Source organism: Oncorhynchus kisutch, linkage group LG9, assembly GCF_002021735.2.
Source record: "Oncorhynchus kisutch isolate 150728-3 linkage group LG9, Okis_V2, whole genome shotgun sequence".
Lineage (NCBI taxonomy): Eukaryota > Metazoa > Chordata > Actinopteri > Salmoniformes > Salmonidae > Oncorhynchus > Oncorhynchus kisutch.
The window spans coordinates 18,358,697-18,386,074 of NC_034182.2; the positions used below are offsets into that span (position 1 = coordinate 18,358,697).

The 27,378-nt window shown below is 41.3% G+C and overlaps 1 protein-coding gene across 4 annotated transcripts in view; it reads left to right on the plus strand.

Moving 5' to 3' along the window:
• The window catches only part of sepsecs (Sep (O-phosphoserine) tRNA:Sec (selenocysteine) tRNA synthase), a 34,632-nt gene extending 7,254 nt beyond the window's left edge, over nt 1-27,378 (plus strand). For 2 of the 4 annotated variants that reach the window (XM_031832046.1, XM_020491224.2), the window contains 7 exons: nt 502-655; nt 894-996; nt 2,380-2,509; nt 4,895-4,986; nt 19,971-20,064; nt 20,865-20,955; nt 26,357-27,378. In XM_031832046.1, the coding sequence (XP_031687906.1) occupies nt 502-655; nt 894-996; nt 2,380-2,509; nt 4,895-4,986; nt 19,971-20,064; nt 20,865-20,955; nt 26,357-26,600 (908 nt within the window). In that variant the 3' untranslated portion in view covers nt 26,601-27,378. The remainder of the gene's footprint in view (nt 1-501; nt 656-893; nt 997-2,379; nt 2,510-4,894; nt 4,987-19,970; nt 20,065-20,864; nt 20,956-26,356) is intronic. The other 2 variants (XM_031832048.1, XM_031832049.1) reach the window with 1 other exon arrangement.

Consider the following 27,378-nt stretch of genomic DNA (forward strand, 5'->3'; position numbering starts at 1 on the left):
AATCAAAATTTACCAGAAAGTATGTAGTTCTTGGCTCAGACGGTATAGTAGTGTGAGCTCAATAGAATCTCATTAGTATTGCAAGGTCTTGAGAATCAGCTGTACATGTGATGGAAGAGTGCACATGTGATGGAAGAATGCACTGTGCATGCAGAGGGTTGCAATTTCATTGACTTGGTGATAGTTTAACCAAAATATGCTGCAAGCCTTATGTATATCCCACAAAAAAGGTTCACTATTATAAGCAAACTGTTTTGATGAATTTAAGCAAAATTCCCGGGCTTAACTCCCCATGGAAAATTTCCGGAAAGTTTCCGACCTTTTGCAACCCTACTCACAGCTCACGCCTGTGAATGCTTGATCAAGTATTTTGCTCTCTTGCTCAATTTATGCATCCACTGTGGCAGCTAAAAACCTACTGTTTTTGCGCTGCCCCAGTGTAGTTCACCATGAGGCAACCCCAACATTGACAACTCTCTTGCTCCTTCTAACCATGGACAGGGTTTGAACCAGTGGTGGTTGAGAACATTTTGGAGGGTGATGAGCTGAGAACAGATATGGAAGCTGTGGAACGTAAGGTGCAAGAGCTGGGAGCAGAGAACATCCTTTGCATCCACTCCACTACTTCTTGCTTTGCCCCACGTGTTCCCGACAGGTATGACTTGTCCTCAAGCCATCCAATCATGGTTCAGTAGAGCTGTGAAAGGTAGATGTGCATGTCCAATTATCATGTGCTATAATAAATGGTATGACTTTAAACAAATGTTATTTGTGTAATCTGCATGTTGTTTATTATATCTAATTCATGAAATTATTGACAAACATACACTGGAGTAATGCAGTTAGGTCAAGAGTACGAGGGCATTATTGATGACTTTTCTCTACTCTTGCAGATTGGAGGAGCTAGCCACTATGTCTGCCAAATATGATATCCCCCATGTTGTCAACAATGCTTATGGAGTGCAGTCATCCAAGTGTATGCACCTTATTCAGCAGGTACCAACTTATAACCCCCCCCCCCCCCCGGATTTTTTTCTAAATGTGTTACATTTTATTCTACAGCCTTATTCTAAAATGTATTAAATATGTTTTCCCCCTCATCAGTCTACACAATATCCTAAATGGACATTTTTAGATTTTTTTTCATATTTTACATTTTTTAAAGATAGTTTTTTTTATTCTTCATAAATGTGAGAGAAAAAAAATCACATTACATACACTGCCGTTTAAAAAAAATGTAACCTTTATTTAACTAGGCAGTTAAAGTCAGTTAAGAACCAATTCTTGTTTACAATGACGGCCTAGGAACAGTGGGTAAACTGCCTTGTTCAGGGGCAGAATGACAGATTTTGTCAGCTCGGGGTTTCGATCTAGCAACCTTTCGGTTACTGGCCCAACGCTCTAACCACTAGGCTACCTGCCACCCCACCCCAAAAGTTTGGGGTCACTTAGAAATGTCCTTGTTTTTGAAAGAAAAGTAAAACATTTTGTCCATTAAAATAACACCACATTTTTCTGAAATACAGCGTAGACATTAATGTTTTAAATGACTATTGTAGCTGGAAACTTTTTTTACGGAATAGGCGTACGGAGGCCCATTAATCAGCAATCGTCACTCCTGTGTTCCAATGGCACGTTGTGTTAGCTAATCCAAGTTGATCATTTTAAAAGGCTAATTGATTATTAGAAAACCATTTTGCAATTATGTTAGCACAGCTGGAAAATGTTGTTCTGATTTAAAGAAGCAATAAAACTTTCCTTTAGACTAGTTGATTATCTGGAGCATCAGAGACATTGTCCCGAAGCCACTGCTGCGTTGTCTTGACTGTGTGCTTAGGGACCTTCAATGCTGCAGAATTTTTTGGGTACCCTTCCCCAGATCGGTGCCTCCACACAATCCTGTCTCGGAGCTCTACAGACAATTCCTTTGACCTCATGGCTTGGTTTTTTCTCTGACATGAACTGTCAACTGTGGGACCTTATATAGACAGGTGTGTGCCTTTCCAAATAATGTCCAATCAATTGAATTTACCACAGGTGGACTCCAAGTTGTAGAACATCTCAAGGATGATCAATGGAAACAGGATGCACCTGAGCTCAATTTCGAGTCTCATGACAAAGGGTCTGAATACTTATGTAAATTCGTTTTTTCAGTTTTTATTTTTAATACATTTGCATTAAATAAAAAACAGTTTTTGCTTTGTCATGATGGGGTATTGTGTGTAGATTACTGAGGGAATCAAATTATGTAATACATTTTAGAATAAGGCTGTAATGTAACAAAATGTGGATAAAAGGATGGGGTTTGAATACTTTCCAAATGCACTGTATATTATTTTTATACATAGCAAAGTTCGTTTTTTTCTATAATCTCATTAGGGAGCTCGTGTTGGAAGAATCGATGCCTTTGTACAAAGCCTGGACAAAAACTTCATGGTTCCAGTAGGTGGTGCCATAATTGCAGGTTTCAATGAGTCTTTCATTCAGGAGATCAGCAGAATGTATCCAGGTTAGTGCTGTTTAAAATTCGTAAGTGCCATATGCGTTTGAACCAGGGCTGCAACCTTTTTGTGTAAAGTTGCCATTATCTGGATTAGTTACTAGTCTGTTATCATGTGAGGCTCATGTAGTGTAATTGTTCTACCAGCCATCAGTGGTTGTATTTCGGTGTGTGTATTATATACAGTGGGGCAAAAAAGTATTTAGTCAGCCACCAATTGTGCAAGTTCTCCCACTTAAAATGATGAGAGAGGCCTGTAATTTTCATCATAGGTACACTTCAACTATGACAGACAAAATGAGAATTAAAAATCCAGACAATCACATTGTAGGATTTTTAATGAATTTATTTGCAAATGATGGTGGAAAATAAGTATTTGGTCAATAACAAAAGTTTATCTCAATACTTTTGTTATATACCCTTTGTTGGCAATGACAGAGGTCAAGCGTTTTCTGTAAGTCTTCACAAGATTTTCACACACTGTTGCTGGTATTTTGGCCCATTCCTCCATGCAGATATCCTCTAGAGCAGTGATGTGTTGGGGCTGTTGCTGGGCAACACAGACTTTCAACTCCCTCCAAAGATTTTCTATGGGGTTGAGATCTGGAGACTGGCTAGGCCACTCCAGGACCTTGAAATGCTTCTTACGAAGCCACTCCTTCGTTGCCCGGGCGGTGTGTTTGGGATCATTGTCATGTTGAAAGACCCAGCCACGTTTCATCTTCAATGCCCTTGCGGATGGAAGGAGGTTTTCACTCAAAATCTCACGATACATGGCCCCATTCATTCTTTCCTTTACACGGATCAGTCGTCCTGGTCCCTTTGCAGAAAAACAGCCCCAAAGCATTATGTTTCCACCCCCATGCTTCACAGTAGGTATGGTGTTCTTTGGATGCAACTCAGCATTCATTGTCTTCCAAACACGACGAGTTGAGTTTTTACCAAAAAGTTATATTTTGGTTTCATCTGACCATATGACATTCTCCCAATCTTCTTCTGGATCATCCAAATGCTCTCTAGCAAACTTCAGACGGGCCTGGACATGTACTGGCTTAAGCACGGGGACACGTCTGGCACTGCAGGATTTGAGTCCCTGGCGGCGTAGTGTGTTACTGATGGTAGGCTTTGTTACTTTGGTCCCAGCTCTCTGCAGGTCATTCACTAGGTCCCCCCGTGTGGTCCTGGGATTTTTGCTCACCGTTCTTGTGATCATTTTGACCCCACGGGGTGAGATCTTGCGTGGAGCCCCAGATTGAGGGAGATTATCAGTGGTCTTGTATGTCTTCCATTTCCTAATAATTTCTCCCACAGTTGATTTCTTCAAACCAAGCTGCTTACCTATTGCAGATTCAGTCTTCCCAGCCTGGTGCAGGTCTACAATTTTGTTTCTGGTGTCCTTTGACATTTCTTTGGTCTTGGCCATAGTGGAGTTTGGAGTGTGACTGTTTGAGGTTGTGGACCGGTGTCTTTTATACTGATAAGTTCAAACAGGTGCCATTAATACAGGTAATGAGTGGAGGACAGAGGAGCCTCTTAAAGAAGAAGTTACAGGTCTGTGAGAGACAGAAATCTTGCTTGTTTGTAGGTGACCAAATACATATTTTCCACCATAATTTGCAAATAAATTAATAAAAAATCCTCTCATTTTGTCTGTCATAGTTGAAGTGTACCTATGATGAAAATTACAGGCCTCTCATCTTTTTAAGTGGGAGAATTGCACAATTGGTGGCTGACTAAATACTTTTTTTGCCCCACTGTACGTCTGTCTGATGTCGGTGACAAATTCTGTTTCCCCTCTGGAATATTGAAAGTTAATTCATTTTGGGAGCTCACGGTCTCGATCCAACTCCAATCCTGGGGAGCTACTTGTTGTGCAGTATTGTTTTCCAGCCCAGACGTAACTCACCAGTTTAAAATAATCAACATGTCATAAAATCAGGTATGCTTGTGCTAGGCCATAATAAAGACCTGCATGTGGCTAGTATGTGTAGTAGTTGGATATGTTGCCTAAAAGATGAGTAGAATAAAGAATAGAAGAAGAAACAGACTTCCATTTCCAACTATATCAAGTGAGTGTTTATCCTCTTTTTCTTTGTGATCGACTGTTGACTTCAAGCACCCTTTTTCTGTTTATGCAAGAATATAGACTTGAGCACATTCCTTCCATTTAGCTATAATAAAGTTCTCCCTGAATTGGAGTTAGATTTTAAGCATTCAAAGCCATAATAATGAGCTTATATTTTCAATTATTGTATGAATTGTAACCATTAAGGAACCAAATCGTTGAGAGGAATTGATATTGATACCGAAATCGATAGGATCCTAGGAAGGGTTCAGATTCGAAAGTGTTTGCCTGTCCCCTTTAGTATGACACTGACTTCCCTCCGTTTCCAGGTCGCGCATCAGCCTCACCCTCCCTAGATGTGCTCATCACCCTGCTCACCCTGGGAGCCAGCGGCTACAGGAAACTCCTGGCAGAGCAGAAGGTTGGGGCCTAATTTAATATTCATTCAGTTTAGGAAATAAAGTGAAACTGATTAGCATGTATTTTAATTTAGTGAAACATCTTAGTACAACAAGGGTGTAAGTCAGCCGCTATCCGTTTTTTCTTCAGTTGTTAGCACTGTGTGTTCTCTACATGTAAACTCCAGAGATAAAAATACAATTTAAGTAGAGGGGGAGGGCAACAGCAAGGGGAAATCCATTCAAGTGAAGGAAAGGAGTTTCCAAAATAGTCCCTGTTGGCTCCATTTATTGAAATAGAGCTAACAATACAGTATACTAAAATGCGTTATGTACTACACCATTCCCAGACACTCCTAGGCAATATATGTGGAAAATCAGACCTGCAAAAGGGATAAAAATAAATAAAATAAACTCAAATGTCCCTTTTTCTTTATCTTTCAAAGATAATTCGTAAAAATCCAAATAACTTCCCAGATCTTCATTGTAAAGGGGTTAAACACTGTTTCCCATGCTTGTTCAATGAATCATAAACAATTAATGAACATGCACCTGTGGAATGGTCGTTAAGACACTAACAGATTACAGACGGTAGGCAATTAAGGTCACAGTTATGAAAACTTAAGACACTAAAGAGGCCTTTCTACGTACTCTGAAAAACACCTAAAGAAAGATGCACAGGGTCCCTGCTCATCTGCGTGAACGTGCCTTAGGCATGCTACAAGGAGGCATGAGGACTGCTTATGTGGCCAGGGAAATAAATTGCAATGTCTGTACTGTGAGACGCCTAATACAGCGCTACAGGGAGAGAGGATGGACAGCTGATCGTCCTCGCAATGGCAGACAAATGTGGAACAACTGCAACTGCATCACAACTGCAGGACAGGTACAGGATGGCAACAACAGCTGCCTGAGTTACACCAGGAACACACCAGGAACATACGCACAATCCCTCCATAAGGCAAGTCCTCACCAGACATCACCGGCAACAACGTTGCCTATGGGCACAAACCCACCGTCACTGGACCAGACAGGACTGGCAAAAGTGTTCTTCACTGACGGTTTTCACGTCACGGTTTTGTCTCACCAGGGGTGATGGTCGAATTTGCATTTATCCCTGAAGGAATGAGCATTGGTGCGCTGGTCTCCCCAGACAGCATTTGGTTACTTCTAACATGGTTCTTCTGTGTCACCATGAAATGTTGATTCCTATGGTATGCCATACAATGACCAAAATGCTATCAGATGAATGTTTGCTCAAATCCTCCCAGGAAATACCTCTTGCCACCACATGACCCGACACTGCCAGAGTTGATTGATTTCAATTGATCCTGATCATACATTTTTTTTTAATGTCTGAACCAGATTATGGCCGTGTTAGAACGAATCAAAGCCGTATCATGGATCAATTGTGACTGACTGACTGATCTACAAATAATAATAATGAGAAGATGTTTTGTAGATCAGTCAGTCTTGACTCTCCTTCAAAGTCGGCTGCAATGTTGAACACGCCCGTTAATACCATCTGCAGCTTACTGATTTCATAGCATACCCTTGCGATTCAACAGCTTTGAATAATTTGTCATAAAAGGACTCTTTCTCATTATTAAGAGCTGGTATACCTTTAGCTTAGGAAGTGAGCACTGTAAAGTAGGGGACACACAGGACTAATGTCCCCTACAGACCATCGCCCACAGTCCCAGGGTTTGTGTTCCGCACCATTCCCAGTGGTTGGCTGACTTTGCTGATTCAACAATCTTGGTTAGCATTCGGAGTGAAAAAAAATCCCCAAAAACATCTTGCCAACATTAGAAAAAGAGTAAGGTTAACTTTAAGTATTAGCCAATTAGTCTGCATAGTGTCACGGGATAGAACGCTACGTTGTAGCTGACCCCATCATAAAACCTGGCACATGTTAGCCCTATGCTAACATCACCAGGTGGCAGTTCCTGTAAAAACGTCCTCATCAGCTTATCAAAGACGTTAAACGTTTTCTCCACAAGTCAATGGCATTTCTTAAAATTGGGTCAACTCAGCCACCAGAGGGATTTTGTAAACCTCAAGTCAAGGTGTACTTTTGTTGCAATTACCTTCAGCCTGCTAGTGAGCAACCGTGGCAAAGTTGGTTTGACTTTGGATCTCCTGGGCTAGTTGGGGACCATCAATAAGTTACAAAATGTAAATGAGACAATTTTCATGTTGCACACCTTTTAGTTTAAATGTTTCAATATTTCTATATCAATTTATAAAATGTATATTTGGTTTCAGGTTAACTCATTGAGATTTGAAGCTATTGAATTTTAACATATTGTCCGATTTACCGATTTGTCCCAAACTTGCACCATAGGGATATCCAAAGTATACCCGTATTTACCAGAAGTATTATGGTTGGGTCGTGTGTAGCTGCACTCTGAATTGATGGTTACTTGTGTGCTGCCAGCTGTCAGCATGTGGGCAGAATTGAAACCAACCCAACCTTCATTTACATTGTGACACAGTCATGACCACAAGTCTCGCAAAACTCAGTTTTGGATAAGACTCACTTAATGACAAAATATATTATTTACCCCCTTTTCTCCCCAGTTTCGTGATATCCAATTGGTAGTTAGTCTTGTCCCATCGCTGCAACTCCCGTGCGAACTCGGGAGAGGCGAAGGTCGAGAGACATGCGCCTCCGAAACAGAACCCTGCCAAGCTGCACTGTTTCTTGACACACTGCTCGCTTAACCCGGAAGCCAGCCGCACAAATGTGTCGGAGGAAACACTGTTCAACTGACGACCAAAGTCAGCCTGCAAGCGCACCACAAGGAGTCGCTAGAGCGTGATGAGCCAAGTAAAGCCCTCCCGGCCAAACCCTCCCCTAACCCGGACGACGCTGGGCCAATTGTGCACCGCCCTATGGGACTCCTGGTCACGGCCGGTTGTGATCGAACCCCAGGTTGTAGTGAAGCCACAACACTGCAATGCAGTGCTTTAGGCCGCTGCGCCACTCTGGAGGCCCTTTTATCACCATGTCTTTATTACCAGTCTTTTGGAGCATTATTGCCATGACCGAGAATAGGGTAGTGTATTTGCAACTAAATAGCTGTAATTGGAATACTTTTTATGATGGTCTTAAATGAATATGATTGGGCAGTACAGAGACTGTAGGCGTTACCATAAAAGATCAGACACACCAGTAAGATTATCAAACGTTTGCCTGCCAACAATACTTAGCACCCCCTGAGTGTCACAGCAGTCAATCTCTTTTTTGTGTTCATACAGCAAAGACCTTGAAGTCATTGTTAATATTCTCCAAACCAGAAGGAGTCAGTAGCGTCGTTTGGCAATGCATATCTGCGTGAGTTTCTTAGTCAGAGAGGAAGAGGCAAAGTGAGAGGTTTCAGTCTCGCCAAAATCTGTACAAAATGCGTTTCTGTGGGCTAATTTTGGACCTAAGCTTGTTGTCTGCCTTCCTGCCTTTGGGACAACGACTCCCATTGTTAGGGCAGAGACATGAGCATCTTGTCATTATATACAGATTACTGGCTTAGTTAATGGTCTATATTCCAACGTTAACTAGCTAACTATGCTAATGTTGCTATTTTGTAGAACACTTTTGTTCATACTAGCCAGATGGCCACTGCTAGATAACTGCCTAGCAAGATGATGAAGAAACAATTTAATTCACTCGCCATAGTCCCATACTGCCAGCGCCAGTCCATAGCCAAATGTTTAGCTAGCTAATGTTAACATGTTCGCTAGTGAGCACAACATAGTTGGCTAAGGACACTGCACTACCTCAGCAGTGGACACGAGAAGGGTCAATCTGCAGACCTTGTTTACTACATGCCATGCCCACAACGTGCTGCGCCCAGTACGCGCGTGTGTCACTTACTACATGCCGAGCCCACTGCCATTGAGGCTGCTAGCGATACTACAAAAGTATGTGGACACTCCTACAAATTTGTGGAGTCGGCTATTTCAGACACACCCGTTTCTGACAGGTGTATAAAATAGAGCACACAGCCATGCCTTCTCCATAGACAAACATTGGCAGTAGAATGGCCCGTACCGAAGAGCTTTCTGCCCTGGTAGAACTGCCCCGGTCAACTGTAAGTGCTGTTATTGTGAAGTGGTAAGTGCAGCCACAAAGTGGTAGGCCACACAAGCTCATAGAATGGGATTGCTGATCCCTGTAGAGCGTAAGAAATGTCTGTCCATGGCTGCAACACTCACTACCAAGTTCAAAACTGCCTTTGGAAGCAACGTCAGCACAAGAACTGTTCGTCGGGAGCTTAATGAAATGGGTTTCTATGGCCGCGGAGACGCACACAAGCCTAAGATCACCATGCGCAATTCCACGCATAGCTAGCTACTTCCCTCGACGTAACATTAACAGAACTGTGGGAAAGCAGTGCTCAGCTGGCGGAGGCAAAGGGCACTACACCGGTGTAGCTAGCTAGCAGCCTCCTTCTTCTGTGGGGTTTTTCGGCAGTTGGCATTCAACGTTGGTGCATTACCACCACCTACTGTGCTTGGAGTGTGAGCCAGAGACGGCGCTAGTAGCCTCAATGGCAGTGGGTGCGGCATGTAGTAACAGCAGTCTGCAGATTGACATTATTGGCTAACACAGGCAGCTGTTTCATAGGAACTAATCTATAGTGACTTAATTATGTCAATGCTAGCTGCAGTGGTTAGCTAATTTGGAGGAAGTACAGTGCCTTCAGAAAGTATTCATAACCCTTGACTGAATTCAAAATTGATTAAATACATTACTTTTTTCTCACCCATCTACACACATATACCCCATAATGACGAAGTGAAAACATGTTTTTTTATATTTCTGCAAATGTATTGAAAATTAAATACAGCCATATCTTATTTACATAAGTATTCACACCCCTGAGTCAATACTTTGGAGAAGCACCTTTTAGCGGTGATACCCAAGACTACTCAAAGCTGTTATGTCTGTATCAGCTTTCCACATCTGGATTTGGGGATTTTCTCCCATTCTTCATTGCATATTTTCTCAAGCACTGTTAAGTTTAGGTGAGGATCAGCAGTGAACAGCAATCTTCAAGACTTTCCACAGATTTTCAATGGATTTCAAGTCTGGGCTTTTGTCTGGGCCACTCAATGACTTTCACATTCTTGTTCTGAAGCCATTCCAGCATTGCTTTGGCTGTATGCTTGGTCATTGTCGTGTTGGAACACACATCTTCGCCCCCAGTCTAAGGTCGTTTGCACTCTGAAGCAGGTTCTCATCAAGAATTTGCCGGTACTTGGCTCCATTCATTGTACTTCATTCATTGTACCCTCTATCCTTACCAGTCTCCCAGTCCCTGCCACTGAAAACCATTCCCATGGCAGTTTGCTGACACCACTATGCTTCACGGTAGGGATGGCGTTAGACGGTGATGAGCTGTGCGTTGGATGCACTGTGAGAGTTATTTAAGATACTCTTCAATGAGGTAGGGTTTCAGATGTTTTCGAAAGATGGGCAGGGACTCCGCTGTCCTGACTTTAGGGGGAAGCTTCTTCCACCATTGGGGTAACAGGACAGAGAAGAGCTTTGACTGGGCTGAGCGGGAGCTACCCTCCAATAGGGGTGTGAGGGCCAAGAGACCAGAGGTAGCAGAATGGAGTGCTTGGGCTGGGATGTAGGGTTTGAGCATAGCCAGAAGGTAAGGGTGTGCAGTTCCCCTTGCTGCTCTGTCGGCAAGCATCAGGGTCTTGAAGATGATGCAAGCTTTGACTGGAAGCCAGTGGAGTGTGCAGAGAGGAGTAGGTTGACATGGAAGAACTTAGGAAGATTGAACAACAAGCAGGATGCAGCATTCTAGATAAATTGCAGGGGTTTGATGGCACAAGCGGGGAGCCCAGCCAACTACGTTGCAGTAGTTTAGATGGGCAATGACAAGTGCCTGGATTGGGACCTATGCTGCTTCCTGTGTGAGGAAAGGTCATACTCTACGGATGTTGTAGAGCATGAACCTGAAGGAACAAGTCACTGCTTTGATGTTTGCAGAGAACGACAGGGTATTGTTCAGGGCAAGCCAAGTTTCTTTGCACTCTCAGAGGGGGACACCATGGAGTCGTCAACTGTGATGGTTAGGTCCTGGGCAAGCTGAGATGTCTGCCAGGCACACAGAGATGCGTGTCGCCACCTGAGTGTCAGAAGGGGGAAGGAGAAAAATAGTTAAGTGTCATCCGCATAGCAATAATAGGAGAGACCATGTGAGGATATGAAGGGCCGAGTGACTTTGTGTGAAGAGAAAAGAGGAGAGCGCCTATAACCGAGCCCTGGGGGACACCAGTAGAGAGAGCAAGTGGTGCAGACACAAATCCTCTACATTCCACCTGGTAGGAACGACCTGCCAGGTAGAATGCAATCCAGGAGTGTGCAGAGCCTGAGACACCCAAACCTGAGAGGGTGGAGAGGAGGATCTGATGGTTCACGGTGTCGAAGGCAGTTGATAGAGCTAGGAGGATAAGAACAGAGGAGAGAGTGTCAGCTTTGGCAGTGCGGAGAGCCTCTGTGACACAGAGGAGAGGAGTCTCAGTTGAGTGATCTGCCTTGAAGTGGGACTAGTTAGGGTCAAGAAGATCGTTCTGAGAGAGATAACTAGAGAGTTGGTCAGAGACAGCACATTAAATTGTTTTGGAAAGAAAAGAAAGAAGGTATACCGGTCTGTAGTTTTTGACGTCAGGGGTCGAGTTGGTTTCTTGAGGAGGGGCCAACTTGAAGTCAGAAGGGACACAGCCAGTGATCAAGGGATGAGTTGAGGAGGGGATGTAGTCAAGTGGGCAGGTTGTCGGGCAGCCAGACATCACTAGTCGCAGGATTTCATCTGGAGGGAGAGGGGAGAAATAGGTCAAGGCCACAGGAGGCTGCTGAAGGGAGAACGGCTCATAATAATGGCCGGAACAGTGCAAATGGAATGGCATGAATCACCTGGAAACCATGTGTTTTATGTATTTAATACCATGCCACTTATTCCGCTTCAGTCATTACCACGAGCCCGGTCTCCCCAATTAAGGTGCCACCAGCCTCCTGTGGTCAAGGCATATGGCAAAATCAACTGTTCACAGGAGACTGAGTGAATCAGGCCTTCATGGTCGAATTGATGCAATGAAACCACTACTAAATGACACCAATAAGAAGAAGAGACTTGCTTGGGCCAAGAAACACGAGCAATGGACATTAGACCAGTGAAAATCTGTACTTTTGGTCTGATGAATCCAAATAAGAGGTTTTTGGTTCCAACTGCTGTGTCTTTGTGAGATGCAGAGTAGGTGAACGGATGATCTCGGCATGTGTGGTTTCCACCGTGAAGCATGGAGGAGGAGGTGTGATGGTGTGGGTGTGCTTTGCTGGTGACACTGTCTGTGATTTATTTAGAATTCAAGGCACACTTAACCAGCATGGCTACCACAGCATTCTGCAGCGATACACCATCCCATCTTAGTGGGACTATCATTTGTTTTTCAACTGGACAATGACCCAACACACCTCCAGGCTGTGTAAGGGCTATTTGACCTAGAAGGAGAGTGATGGAATGCTGCATCAGATGACCTGGCCTCCACAATCACTCGACCTGAACCCAATTGAGATGGTTTGGGATGAGTTGGACTGCAGAGTGAAGGAAAAGTAGCCAATAAGTTCTCAGCATATGTGGGAACTCCTCCAAGACTGTTAGAAAAGTATTCCAGTTGACAATGGTTGAGAGAATGCCAAGAGTGTGCAAAACTGTCAAGGCAAAAGGGTGGCTACTTTGAAGAATCTTTGTTTAACACTTTTTTGGTTACTTCATGATTCCATATGTGTTATTTCATAGTTTTGATTTCTTCACTATTCTACAATGTAGAAAATAGGAAAAAATAAAGAGAAACACTTGAATGAGTAGGTGTGTCCAAACTTTGGACTGGAACTGTATTTTAATAGATGTGGCCTAAAGACGAGATTAAATTAATAACCGTGTGATGGGTGTCAATATTATCAATTGTAAAATTGAGAATGAAGAGACTGATGACCAGCACTGTGTGCATTGACAAAGAAAAGAATGGAGCTTTCCAAGTAAGCTCTTCTTCCATATCATCCTACAGAGGTCCATGCAGGAGAGACGTTTTGATTGCTATACCCTATAAAAAAGAGCAGATTCCAAGGTTTCTAATGAACCTGTTTTGCCAAACAACATCATCAAATCAAAGTGTATGTGTCACATGCTCCGAATACAACAGGTGTAGACCTCACAGGTCTATGCGTACTTACAAACCCCAACCAACAGTGCAATTTCTAAGGAAAAAATAGGTATTAGGTAAACAATAGATAAATAAGTTAATAAATAAAGACAGTAAAATGACAGTGAAAATAACAGTATGCAGGGGCACCGGTTAGTCGGGCTAATTGAGGTAATATGTACATGTAGGTATAGTTAAAGTGACTATGAATAGATGATAAACAGAGTAGCAGCAGCGTAAAAGAGGGGGTTGGCGGGACACAGTGCAAATAGTCCGGGTAGCAATTTTATTACCTGTTCTGGTGTCTTATGGCTTGGGGGTAAAAGCTGTTGAGAAGCCTTTTGGTCCTAGACTTGGTGCTCCGGTACTGATTGCCATGTGGTAGCAGAGAGAAAAGTCTATGACTGGAGTGGCTGGGGTCTTTGACCATTTTTAGGGCCTGCCTCTGACCACCTGGTATAGAGGTCCTGGATGGCAGGCAGCTTAGCCCCAGTAATGTACTGGGCCGTACACGCACTACCCTCTGTTGTGCCTTGCGGTCGGAGGCCGTGCAGTTGCCATGCCAGGCAGTTATTCAACCAGTCAGGATGATTTCTGTTGCAGCTGCAGAACCTTTTGAGGATCTGAGGACCCATGCCAAATCTTTTCAGTCTCCAGAGGGGGAATAGGTTTTGTTGTGCCCTCTTCACGACTGTCTTGGTGTGTTTGGACACCAAGGAACTTAAAGCTCTCAACCTGCTCCACTACAGCCCCGTTGATGAGAATGGGGGCGTGCTGAGTCCTCTTTTTCCTGTAGTCCACAATCATCTCCTTTTGTCTTGATTACGTTGAGGGATAGGTTGTTATTCTGGCACCACCCGGCCAGGTCTCTGACCTCCTCCCTATAGGCTGTCTCATCATTGTCAGTGATCAGGCCTACCACTGTTGTGTGGTCTGCAAACTTAATGATGGTGTTGGAGTCGGCGCCTGGCCATCCAGGCATGACTCGGCATGAACGCCGAGCTGTAGTCAACAAATAGCTTTCCTCATGTAGGTGTTCCTTTTGTCCAAGTGGGAAAGGGCAGTGTGGAGTGCAATAGAGATTGCATCATCTGTGGATCTGTTTGAGCGGTATGCAAATTGGAGTAGGTCTAGGGTTTCTGGGATAATGGTGTTAATGTGAGCCATTCAAAGCACTCGATGGCTACGGACTTGAGTGCTACGGGTCTGTAGTCATTTAGGCAGGTTACCTTAGTGTTCTTGGGCACAGGGACTATGGTGGTCTTCTTGAAGCATGTTGGTATTACAGACTCAATCAGGGACAGATTGAAAATGTCAGTGAAGACATCTGCCAGTTGGTCATCACATGCCTGGAGCACACATCCTGGTAATCCGTCTGGCCCAGCGGCCTTGTGAATGTTGACCTCTCTGGGATAAATTGCAGGGCACCAAATTCAAAACAGAAATCCCATAATTAACATTCCTCAAACATACAAGTATTTTACATAATTTTAAAGATAAACTTGTTGTAAATCCAGCCATAGTGTCCGATTTCAAAAAGGCTTTACGGCGAAAGCACACCAAACGATTATGTTAGGTCAGTACCTAGTCACAGAAAAACACAGCCATTTTTCCAGCCAAAGAGAGAAATAGAGAAAATGAATCACTAACCTTTGATGATCTTCATCAGATGACACTCATAGGACTTCATGTTACACAATACATGTATGTTTTGTACGATAAAGTTCATATTTAAATCCAAAAATCTCAGTTTACATTGGCAGATTATGTTTAGTAGTTCCAAAACATCCGGTGATTTTGCAGAGAGCCACATCAATTTACAGAAATACTCATAATAAACATTGCTAAAAGATACAAGTGTTATGCATGGAATTTTAGAGCCACTTCTCCTTAATGCAACCGCCGTATCAGATTTTTTAAAAACTTTACGGAAAAAGCAAACTATCCAATAATCTGAGTACGGCGCTCAACACAAAAACAAGCCATGCAGATACCCACCATGTTGTGAAGTCAACAGAAGTCAGAAATAGCATTATAAATATTCACTTACCTTTGATGATCTTCATCAGAATACATCCCAGGAATCCCAGTTCCACAATAAATGTTTGTTTTGTTCGATAAAGTCCATCATTTATGTCCAAATAACACAATCCAAACTCACGAGGTGCGGGCAAGTCCAGGCGAAAGTTCAGTCCGTAGAAACATGTCAAACGAAGTATAGAATCCATCTTTAGGATGTTTTTATCATAAATCTTCAATAATGTTTCAACCGGAGAATTCCTTTGTCTGTAGAAATGCAATGGGACGCAGCTAACTCTCACGTGAGCACGCGTGATCAGCTCATGCCACTCTGGCAGACCCCTGACTCATTCAGCTCTCATTCCCCCCTCCTTCACAGTAGAAGCCTCAAACAAGGTTCTAAAGACTGTTGACATCTAGTGGAAGCCTTAGGAAGTGCAATATGACCCCATAGACACTGTATATTCGATAGGCAATGACTTGAAAAACAACAACCCTCAGATTTCTCACTTGCTGGTTGATTTTTTTTCTCTGGATTTTGCCTTCCATATGAGTTCTATTATACTCGCAGACATCATTCAAACAGTTTTAGAAACTTCAGAGTGTTTTCTATCCAAATATACTAATAATATGCATATTCTATCTTCTGGGCCTGAGTAGCAGGCAGTTTACTCTGGGCACCTTATTCATCCAAGTTACTCAATACTGTCCTTTTTATATTTATTTGACCTTTATTTAACTAGGTAATTCAGTTAAGAACAAATTCTTATTTTACAATGACGGCCTACCACAACCAAACCCTCCCCTAACCCGGACGATGCTGGGCCTATTGTGCGCCTACATCTACAGTATCCTATTTGACTGGTTGGGCTTACATAACTGTTGTTATATTTACTTTTTCGATAAGTCGGGGTGGGTATTTACATTACCCACCCCGACTTATCCAGGTCTGCTAAATAAACTGTAAAGGTCTGACATTTCTTGCTGTTGTTTTGTTTTAGTTCATTTTGTAATACCTGCTAAGAGACTCCATTACAGGGAGGGGGTCTTCTGGGTGGGGAACAACCAATGGAATAATTTTAATTTAACTTAAATTTAAGAATTTGTTCTTAACTGACTTGCCTAGTTAAATAAAGGTTTTTAAAAAATGGGTATGTTTCCCTGTGGGCCCTGCTTTTTGTTACACATCCATGGGCTTATCAATGCTAAAGATAACAATTATATAATTAATATAACGGTCCTTTATGAAAAACAATGCTAATGCTATTCTCTTTGAATTTGAAAGGCCAAAATGTTCCTAATAAACGCTCCAGCTGTCTTCATATCCTAACAAGAAACCATTATTGATATAGTACCAAGAAACACACCTGCTCCATAAGGACGCACATAGAAACTTGTAGAAACTGGCTGCTTTTTCATCAGCCCCAAACCAAACTAAAGGTGTAATCATAATTATACTTAAGAAACTCAATCACCATCTAGGGTTAAGGCGAAGACCAAGAAGGCAGAGTCACATTCCTTAAATGTATCCATAATGTAAAGAAAATGACCTTTTATTAGTGTGTACACTCCGAATTCATATAATTTTGATTGTCTGAACAGCATATTGTTAGAATTAACTGAATTTCATCTGGTTATTGGGAAAGATTTGAATGTCATTTTGGACATGCGAGACAAATCTAATAAGACCAACTGCATTCCACCCGCAACCAAGGCTCTCCAGCATATACTCTCTGATTACAACCTCATTGATGCATGGCGAACACATAATCCTAAGCAAAAGAGTAGACTTTCAACTCAAACAGGGATAAAACATTCTCACAAATGAATTTCATACTATTTGCTACATCTCTATTTTTTTTATCAAGAAAATAGAAATTCGACATACTGGATGACCACCACGTTTACTACTGTCAAGTTCAAATCTTGGATATCTGCTATTCTCTGCCTTGTTTAAATGAGTTTTTTTTTTACCAGCTCTTAACCTTTTAGAGGCGTTCCAGAGGATTGCAAACAACCTTGTTATTTACACCCTATTTTGGACTCAAGTGTCAATGTATGGTTCATACATACATAATAAAACATCTGCAGTTCTCTCCCAGCGGTGAAAGGCACAGAATCCTTACATTTTTACCTGGCATCATTTAGTGCATGAGACACGCTCTCGTTCATTTCATGTAGCCTAGTGAGGCATGTGATCTGAAGCGAGTGGGATTGCCTGACTACATGGGATTAACATGAGTTATTTTCATAACAGCGAAAATACATTGAATAAATCTATCAAATCCACGCATCATAAGTGAGATCTATTTGACCTTGTTGTTTTTTAATTTCACTCTTTCAATAGGCTAAATTGATCTGAAAACCAAGCACAAAATGTGTGCAAGAAATTGCATTTTAGCCAGGCACATACATTAGAAGACAATTGTCAAACTGATCAGAAACACTATGCTCACAATCTGTATCTCCTAAATGGTGTCGCTGGTGTATTTAGTTAGAATTTGTGAATAGATTGCGCAATAGACTAGGGTTTTTACCGGGCGTGAATCTCAACAAACATAACTTTGATGTGCTAGAGAAATGTATACTTCCAAATTTCACCCACTTTTCAGATGAAAATACATCACCCTACCTTTCTGTTGTTTCAACCATCAATATCATATAATTCCATGCAATTTGTCCTTATAGACGTACACACAGGTATTCCATGATATGTGTTAAAAATCCAGCACTGCAGTTAATTGCCAGCGATCATCATTCATCACGTATGCAAATGCAATATATATTCATTACACTACTTTCAAGGAATCGGGCAATTGATGCAAACATGTATGTAGGCATTAACTTTTCCATTATATGAAATGCATTCTCACAATCTCTTGCTTGCCATACTAGCCTACAACAAGGGATTAGCAAGCCACAACCAAACTTTGAGACCATGTTGATTGGCAGGTGGAATGATGTTCCAATGATGTTGCAAGGTTAAAGACCAAATAGTTCAAAAGTATAAGATTGATGGTGTTCTTAATTTTGTCTCTGAGCTCTACAGACAATTCTTTCAACCTCATGGCTTGTTTTTTTGCTCTGACATACATAGTCAACTGTGGGACCTTATACAGTGCATTCGGAAGGTATTCAGAACGCTTGACTTTTTCCACATTTTGTTATGTTACAGCCTTTTTCTCAAATAGATTAAATTGTTTTTTCTCTCATCAATCTATACACAATTACCACATAATGACACATTTTTGCAAATGTATTAAAAATAAACTGATATATTACATTTACATAAGTATTCAGACCCTTTACTCAGTCATTTGTTGAAGCACCTTTGGTAGCGTTTACAGTCTTGTGTCTTCTTGGGTATGACGCTACAAGCCTGGCACACCTGTATTTGGGAAGTTTCTCCCATTCTTCTCTGCAGATTCTCTCAATCTCTGTCAGATTGGATGGGGAGCGTCACTGCACAGCAATTTTTCAGGTCTCCCCAGAGATCGGGTTAGCGTCTGGGCTTTGGCTGGGCCACTCAAGGACATTCACCCACTTGTCCCAAATCCACTCCTGCGTTGTCTAGGCTGTGTGCTTAGGGTCGCAGTTCTGTTGTGAGGTCCTGAGCGCTCTGGAGCAGGTTTTCATCAAGGATCTCTCCGTTCATCTTTCCCTCGATCCTGACTAGTCTCTCAGTCCCTGCTGCTGAAAAACATCCCCACAGCATGATTCTGCCACCACTATTCAGTCCAAAGAGTTCAATTTTGTTTCTCATTGTCTGAGAGTCCTTTTGACAAACTCTAAGCGGGCTGTCATGTGCCTTTTACTGTGGAGTGGCTTCCGTCTGGCCACTACCAGTGGTGGAAAAAGTACCCAATTATCATACTTGAGGAAATGATACCTTAATAGAAAAGAAACTCACCCAGTAAAATACTACTTGAGTAAAAGTCTAGAAGTATTTGCTTTTAAATATACTTTAGTATCAAAAGTAAATACAATTGGGAAATATACTTTTAAATGTAAAATTATAAATTATTTCAACTTGCTTATATTAACCGAACTGCACAATTTGTTTGTTTTTGTTAATTTACGGATAGCTAGGGCACAAAGACATAATTTGCAAACGAAGCATATGTGTTTAGTGAGTCCGCCAGATCAGAGGCAGTAGGGACAAAATAATGTAACAAATGTGGAATAAGTCAAGGGGTCGGAATAGTTTCCGAAGGCACTGTATACTTGGGATATTGTTTTTCAACGGGAAAAGTAAAAAGAAATAGCTGGATTTTGTCTTTAATGTCAGACCAGGCAAGACTGAACGTGCATTATAATATAAAGAAAGGAAAAGCTGCACACTAGTAGATCCGATGCATTAATCTATTCAACAATGTTTGACAGCTAAACTGTCTTAATCAGGGTACATAGATCCCCAAAATTATATTAGTGTATTTATTTTTAAGTGTCTTAGATTCTGTTTGTAATGAAAAGCACTATATAAAATAAATGTATTGTTATAATGCTAGTACAGTTTGGGAACGGGAGTTAAAAGGAGTGAAAACTAGCACTTGAGAACTGACTAAATCAGTCTGGTAACCATCTGAGGGACTGGTCAGCATCATCTCAGGGACCGGTGCTGGTCACAGACCAGAGGTTGAGAAACACTGGTCTACGTGGAGGAAAACTGGTAGATAAGTCATAAACAGCCCTCTGTTTATAAGGCTGAGGGAGAGAGTGGGAGCGTAATGCTATTTATATCTATCTCTGTTTGCATGGCCTGAAGGAGATGTACACCTACCTGGCACAGGAGCTGAAAAGGCTTGCTGCGGCTCATGGGGAGAGACTGCTGCACACCCCACACAACCCCATATCACTGGGTAAGATACAGCGATATACACAACCCCATATCACTGGGTAAGATGCACCCTCACACATCCCCATATCACTGGGTAAGATACGGCGCACCATATCACTGGGTAAGATGCACCCTCACACAACACTATAACTAGCGAAGATACAGCGCACACAACTCCATAGCAGTGGTTAAGATAGATGCCTCTTACACAACCCTTGTCACACTTAAGAATTGCAATACCTCAGATCCAGTAATTTAGGGATAATCCAGAGATAAGAAATTAGCCCAGAGATTCATCCAGAGATCTCTAGATTAGCCCTAAATTACTGGATCTGAAGTATTGCAATTCTTAAATCGGAGAAAAGTTGCTTTCACATTACACAATATTCGCCTGAAATTTCATGTTCGTGCGATATTCTTAGTTTGGGGCATCCTATGAGAATGTTGGAGCAAAATTTGTGTGTTGTGAAAGTTTCTACGAATGCTGTCTACGTCCGAAATCTAAACATGCTTGATTGACCCCAATGCAAATTTCATTCTACATTACAAATTAGTGTGTAGAGTGGAAGGTAATATATTTCAAAATGTGTATTAGTAGCTATTTTCTCTCCATAGTCAGTCCTTGTAAACTTGCAACTAATCTAAAGCTTTAACCCCAGTAAAGTTCAAACAAGCTAGCGTATGCATGTCACAGCACTTTTCTGCTCGTCACATGCTGGGTGAATATTGCTTCTATGTCTGTAAAATTGTGACTTATGATAAAGTAAAAGATGTGAATTCCAATGTTGTGTTGACCTTTTGTCTGTGCATGTTTTCATGTAGCCATGTCTCTGGATGACCTCCAGACACAGAGCGGCAAGTCTGTGACTCAACTGGGCTCCATGCTGTTCACCAGGCAGGTGTCTGGGGCCAGGTAATTATTTAACTAGGCAAATTCTTATTTACAATGATGTCCTACCCCGGCCATACCCTAACCGGGGTGACGCTGGGCCAATTGTGTGCCGTCCTATGGGACTCCCAATCACGGCCGGTTGTGATACAGCCTGGAATCGAACTAGGGTCTGTAGTGACGCCTCTAGCACTGACATGCAGTGCCTTAGACCGCTGCGCAAAACAAAAATATTTTTTTCCCAGCTCAGTGGAGACCAGCGGGACAATTTAATATGTGAGTTGAGGTAGTGGGGGGAGTCTCTGAAGAACCTCATTGTATACAAAAAGTAGCCAGTACTGGGCCCTTCTGGTAGTCAGAGACTACCAGCCAACAAAATGCAGTGATATGTAAGAAAATTGTCCCGAGTGATAAAACGCAGTGCTGAGTGATAGTCTAAAGTATTTTAAACAGAGGCTGCCGCATGCATGTAGATTATATCAAGTACTAGGAGAAGCATTGCTTGAACAATCTTCCTTATACTTTCCAAAGTGAGGTAGGATTTATTTCTATAACAGAAACCAATCTTAATTCTCAGCTTTTTTAGCGTTTATCGAGTTTATCGTAAATTCAAATACCGAAGTACTTACAGTGGGGCAAAAAAGTATTTAGTCAGCCACCAATTGTGCAAGTTCTCCCACTTAAAAAGATGAGAGAGGCCTGTAATTTTCATCATAGGTACACTTAAACTATGACAGACAAAATGAGAAAAAAAATCCAGAAAATCACATTATAGGATTTTTTATGAATTTATTTGCAAATTATGGTGGAAAATAAGTATTTGGTCAATAACAAAAGTTTATCTCAATACTTTGTTATATACCCTTTGTTGGCAATGACAGGTCAAACGTTTTCTGTAAGTCTTCACAAGGTTTTCACACACTGTTGCTGGTATTTTGGCCCATTCCTCCATGCAGATCTCCTCTAGAGCAGTGATGTTTGGGGGCTGTTTCTGGGCAACACAGACTTTCAACTCCCTCCAAAGATTTTCTATGGGGTTGAGATCTGGAGACTGGCTAGGCCACTCCAGGACCTTGACATGCTTCTTACGAAGCCACTCCTTCGTTGCCCGGGCGGTGTGTTTGGGATCATTGTCATGCTGAAAGACCCAGCCACATTTCATCATCAATGCCCTTGCTGATGGAAGGAGGTTTTCACTCAAAATCTCACGATACATGGCCCCATTCATTCTTTCCTTTACACGGATCAGTCGTCCTGGTCCCTTTGCAGAAAAACAGCCCCAAAGCATGATGTTTCCACCCCCATGCTTCACAGTAGGTATGGTGTTCTTTGGATGCAACTTTGTCCTCCAAACACAACGAGTTGAGTTTTTACCAAAAAGTTATATTTTGGTTTCATCTGACCATATGACATTCTCCCAATCTTCTTCTGGATCATCCAAATGCTCTCTAGCAAACTTCAGATGGGCCTGGACATGTACTGGCTTAAGCAGGGGGACACGTCTGGCACTGCAGGATTTGAGTCCCTGGCGGTGTAGTGTGTTACTGATGGTAGGCTTTGTTACTTTGGTCCCAGCTCTCTGCAGGTCATTCACTAGGTCCCCCCGTGTGGTTCTGGGATTTTTGCTCACCGTTCTTGTGATCATTTTGACCCCACGGGGTGAGATCTTGCGTGGAGCCCCAGATCGAGGGAGATTATCAGTGGTCTTGTATGTCTTCCATTTCCTAATAATTGCTCCCACAGTTGATTTCTTCAAACCAAGCTGCTTACCTATTGCAGATTCAGTCTTCCCAGCCTGGTGCAGGTCTACAATTTTGTTTCTGGTGTCCTTTGACAGCTCTTTGGTCTTGGCCATAGTGGAGTGTGACTGTTTGAGGTTGTGGACAGGTGTCTTTTATACTGATAACAAGTTCAAACAGGTTCCATTAATACAAGTAACGAGTGGGAGACAGAGGAGCCTCTTAAAGAAAAAGTTACAGGTCTGTGAGAGCCAGAAATCTTGCTTATTTGTAGGTGACTAAATACTTATTTTCCACCATAATTTGCAAATAAATTCATAAAAAAATCCTACAATGTGATTTTCTGGATTCTTTTTCTCATTTTGTCTGTCATAGTTGAAGTGTGCCTATGATGAAAATTACAGGCCTCTCATCTTTTTAAGTGGGAGATCTTGCACAATTAGTGGCTGACTAAATACTTTTTTGCTCCACTGTATAATGGAGAACTTACTCAATTTGGGCTCCCTTTAATGTGCAAATACACGTCCTCAGGGTCAATATTACAAGACGTAGAGACATAACATAAATGTGGTTTTATTAGGATTTAGAACTAGTTTAAGATTAGTATGCAATTTAAAAAATGGCCTGCTGTATTGAGTGGGCACAGGAGTAAATAACTATCATCCGCGTAGAGATCAATGTTACAGGTTTTAACAGATAGACTAATATTATTTATATAAATAGCGAAGAGAACAGGGCCCAAAATTGACCCCTGCGGCACACCTTTTGTATTATTGAGGAAACTGCATTTGATACCGTCAGTAAGCACACATTGTGCCCTGTCCATTAAATTGTTTTTGAACCAATTGCAAGATGCCTGATCTAGGCCTATTTCAGGCAACCTTTGAACAAGTATGAAATGGTCAACTGTATCAAACTCATTTGACAGGTCAATAAATAAGGCTACACAATGATTTTTATGGTTGAAGTAATATAGCACATAATTTAAGATAAGTGTAGCTGCTGAAACAGTGCTAAAACCAGATTGGTGCTCATTAAGAATAGAATGAGAAGGTAAAAAAGTTATAAGCTGAGAGTTGGCAAGGCAAGATAGCGAGGGAAATTGGACGGTAGTTATCCAAGTCAGAAGGATCTTTGTGTAGGGGGAGGACTTTCCAGCCTTTGTCAAGTTTAAAATACAACATACAAAATGCATATAAATAAAAATAACTAGTACTGGTAGATAGAACAGTCCAAATAAACCAAGACAACAGCCATATTTGTAAATGAATAAAGAAAATACAATCCTCAACATGTCTCTTAATAATGTCTTGAAGTGACCAAAAAACACTTGGGAGTCTGATTTTAGGGTATTTTTGAATACATTCCAGTTATGGGCATGTAAAAACTAAAAGCCGTTTTACCTAGGTCAGTAGGGACAAAAGGTTTAAAAAACAAAACAATTTGCCATTCATGTGCGCGAGTGAGGTATTTCTTCTGTATGTCATGAGCGATGTGAGTTAGTATGGTAGTTTCTGCAGGAGAGCTTTTTAAAATATATCCTGGTTTACAGTGGGGGCAGAAGAGTGAAGCACCGTGTCATCGGCATAAAAGTGTTGCTTACAGTTCTTCATTAAGGAACCAATATCGGTAATATAAAACGTGAACAGAACTGTCCCTAAAATGGACCCCTGAGGAACACCTTTTGTGTCCTCTAGGAATAGTGAAGTTTCAAATGTTATTAGTCATTTGGAATGTGCATGGTATACATGCAAGTTCCTTCTCGACAATGCAACAACAATAAGATATCATGAAATATAAGAATACAAACATAAAGTAAATGGCAGCAACTATACATTAAGATATATCCATTTCGATCAAGTCCACTAGAGGACAATCTAGGCAGTAAAATCCACAGTACAATTTTCTTTTTTTAAATGTTTATCTAAAGAGTATTCAATAACATTATCAACAAAGAAAGCAGCTGAGATGGTATTATTTCCCTGTCTAAATCCTGATTGATACAGTTGATGTCGGAAGTTTACATACACCGTAGCCAAATACATTTAATCCGAGTAAAAATTCCCTTCCACAACTTTGGAAGTATGCTTGAAAGACCCATTTGCGACCAAGCTTTAACTTCCTGACTGATGTCTTGAGATGTTGCTTCAATATATCCACATAATCTTCCTTCCTCATGACCCATCTATTTTGTGAAGTGCACCAGACCCTCCTGCAGCAAAGCACCCCCACAACATGATGCTGCCACCATCGTGCTTCACGGTTGGGATGGTGTTCTTCGGCTTGCAAGCCTCCCCCTTTTTCCTCCAAACATAACAATGGTCATTATGGCAAAACAGTTTTATTTTTGTTTCATCAGACCAGAGGACATTTCTCCAAAAAGTACAATCTTTTTCCCCATGTGCAGTGGCAAACCATAGTCTGGCTTTTTTTAATGGCGGTTTTGGAGCAGTGGTTTCTTCCTTGCTGAGTGGCCTTTTAGGTTATGTCGATTTTGAACTCGTTTGACTGTGGATATAGATACTGTTGTACCCGTTTCCTCCAGCATCTTCACAAGGTCCTTTGCTGTTGTTCTGGGATTGATTTGCACTTTTTACACCAAAGTACGTTCATCTCTAGGAGACAGAACGCGTCTCTTTCCTGAGTGGTATGACGTATGTGTGGTGTTTATACTTGCGTACTATTGTTTGTTCATATGAACGTGGTACCTTCAAGCGTTTGTAAATTGCTCCCAAGGATGAACCAGACTTGTGGAGGTCTACAATTATTTTTCTGAGGTCTTGGCTGATTTCTTTTGATTTTCCCATGATGTCAAGCAAAGAGGCAATGAGTTTGAAGGTAGGCCTTGAAATACATCCACAGGTACACCTCCAATTGACTCAAATTATGTCAATTAGAATATCAGAAGCTTCTAAAGCCATGACATAATTTTAAAGGCACAGTCAACTTAGTGTATGTAAACTTCTGACCCACTGGAATTGTGATAGAATGAAATAATCTGTCTGTCTAAACAATTGTTGGAAAAATTACTTGTGTCATGCACAAAGTAGATGTTTTAACCGACTTAACAAAAAATTTGTGGAGTGGTTGAAAAACTCGTTTAAATGACTCCAATGTAAGTGTATGTACTTCTGACTTCAACTGTATGTGTTCAGAATACTGGATCCTGGAGAAGGAGGAATGAAGTTGAGTTTATGAAGAGTACATTCAATTGAGCACATTTTATGCATTTTCTTTTTTCTTCTGGTCCCACCTAATAGTTTGTGATGAAGCAAGGAAGACAAAAGAAAGGTTGACATATTTTTAAACATCCTCATAAATTATTAATTTGGTCTTTCAAGCAGTGATATTTTTTTTCTTCCAAGTGTCAAAGCACCTTCTCCTATAACCACAGGGCTACCCCCTATTTTCCTGGAGGTGAACACATTCATTTTCAATGTTTCAAAGAAATGAATCTGTCATACAATAATTGTATAGCCTAGTACAGCTGAAATAACATTTTCCCCTTTTCAGATATTAATTAGCTTTGCCTGTTCGTTCAAATAGGAAGCAATTTTGTAGTATGGGATGAATTTGCTATCCCTTTCTCTTTTGTGGGCGTTTCTTCCAAGCATATTTTTAAACTTGCTTGTTTCAAGACAATTTCTGCATGCAGAAGGTGTGGTAATGGTAATGTCTGTTTTCAGGGTGGTTGCCCTTGGTAACAAACAGATGGTGAGCGGTCACATGTTCTCTGGCTTCATGTCCCACTCAGAGGCGTACCCACACCCCTATCTCAATGCCGCCTCGGCTGTTGGCATCACACGGGATGACGTGACACTCTGCATCAAAAGACTGGACAAGTGCCTGAAGAGCCTCAGGAAGGAAAGCAGTGCAAGAAGTGGTTCACCAATACCTCTCACAGGCCAGGAGGACCATGCTGGAGAGTGAATAAAAATATGTAGGGAAAAAGTGCTCATGTACTTTTTCAGATAGTAACATTTTATGCCTAGTGAAAATCTTCAAACCCCTTGCTTTCACATTTGTCATATTTTGCTGCCTGAAATGTGAATCTTAAAAAGGATTACAATTACAGAAATCTTCTCAAATTATTTAAAAAAAACAAAGATGTATTATTAATTGTATTATTAATATTATATTATTAATTGTATTATTAATTGTGGCGGGGCAGCAGGGTAGCAAGGTACAAATATGTCGTTCTGCCCCTGAACAGGCAGTTAACCCACTGTTCCTAGGCCGTCATTGAAAATAAGAATTTGTTCTTAACTGACTTGCCTGGTTAAATAAAGGTTAAAAAAAAAAATAATAATAATAAAAAATTGCATAGGTCTTCACACCTCTTGCTGTGGCATATCTAAGTAAGTTCAGGAGCAAATAAATGTGACACCTGGAAAACAAGTTCTGTGTGACTAATGCTATTTGCTTGTACAGATTTACACTGATATGTTATCCAATGTCTGTATGAATTGGTTGCATTCATTGAAGACTCCACTGATCATAATGACATTGAGGCAATGGTGTGGTCTATATAAAGTACCATGTGAAAGTATTCACGCCCCTTGACTTTCCCACATGTTTTTGTTACAGCATGAATTTCAAATGGATGTACATTTTTTCGTCACTAGTCTACACACAATACCCCATAATGTCAAAGTGGAATTATGTTTTTAGACATGTTTACAAATGTAATAAAAAATGAAAGGGTTGA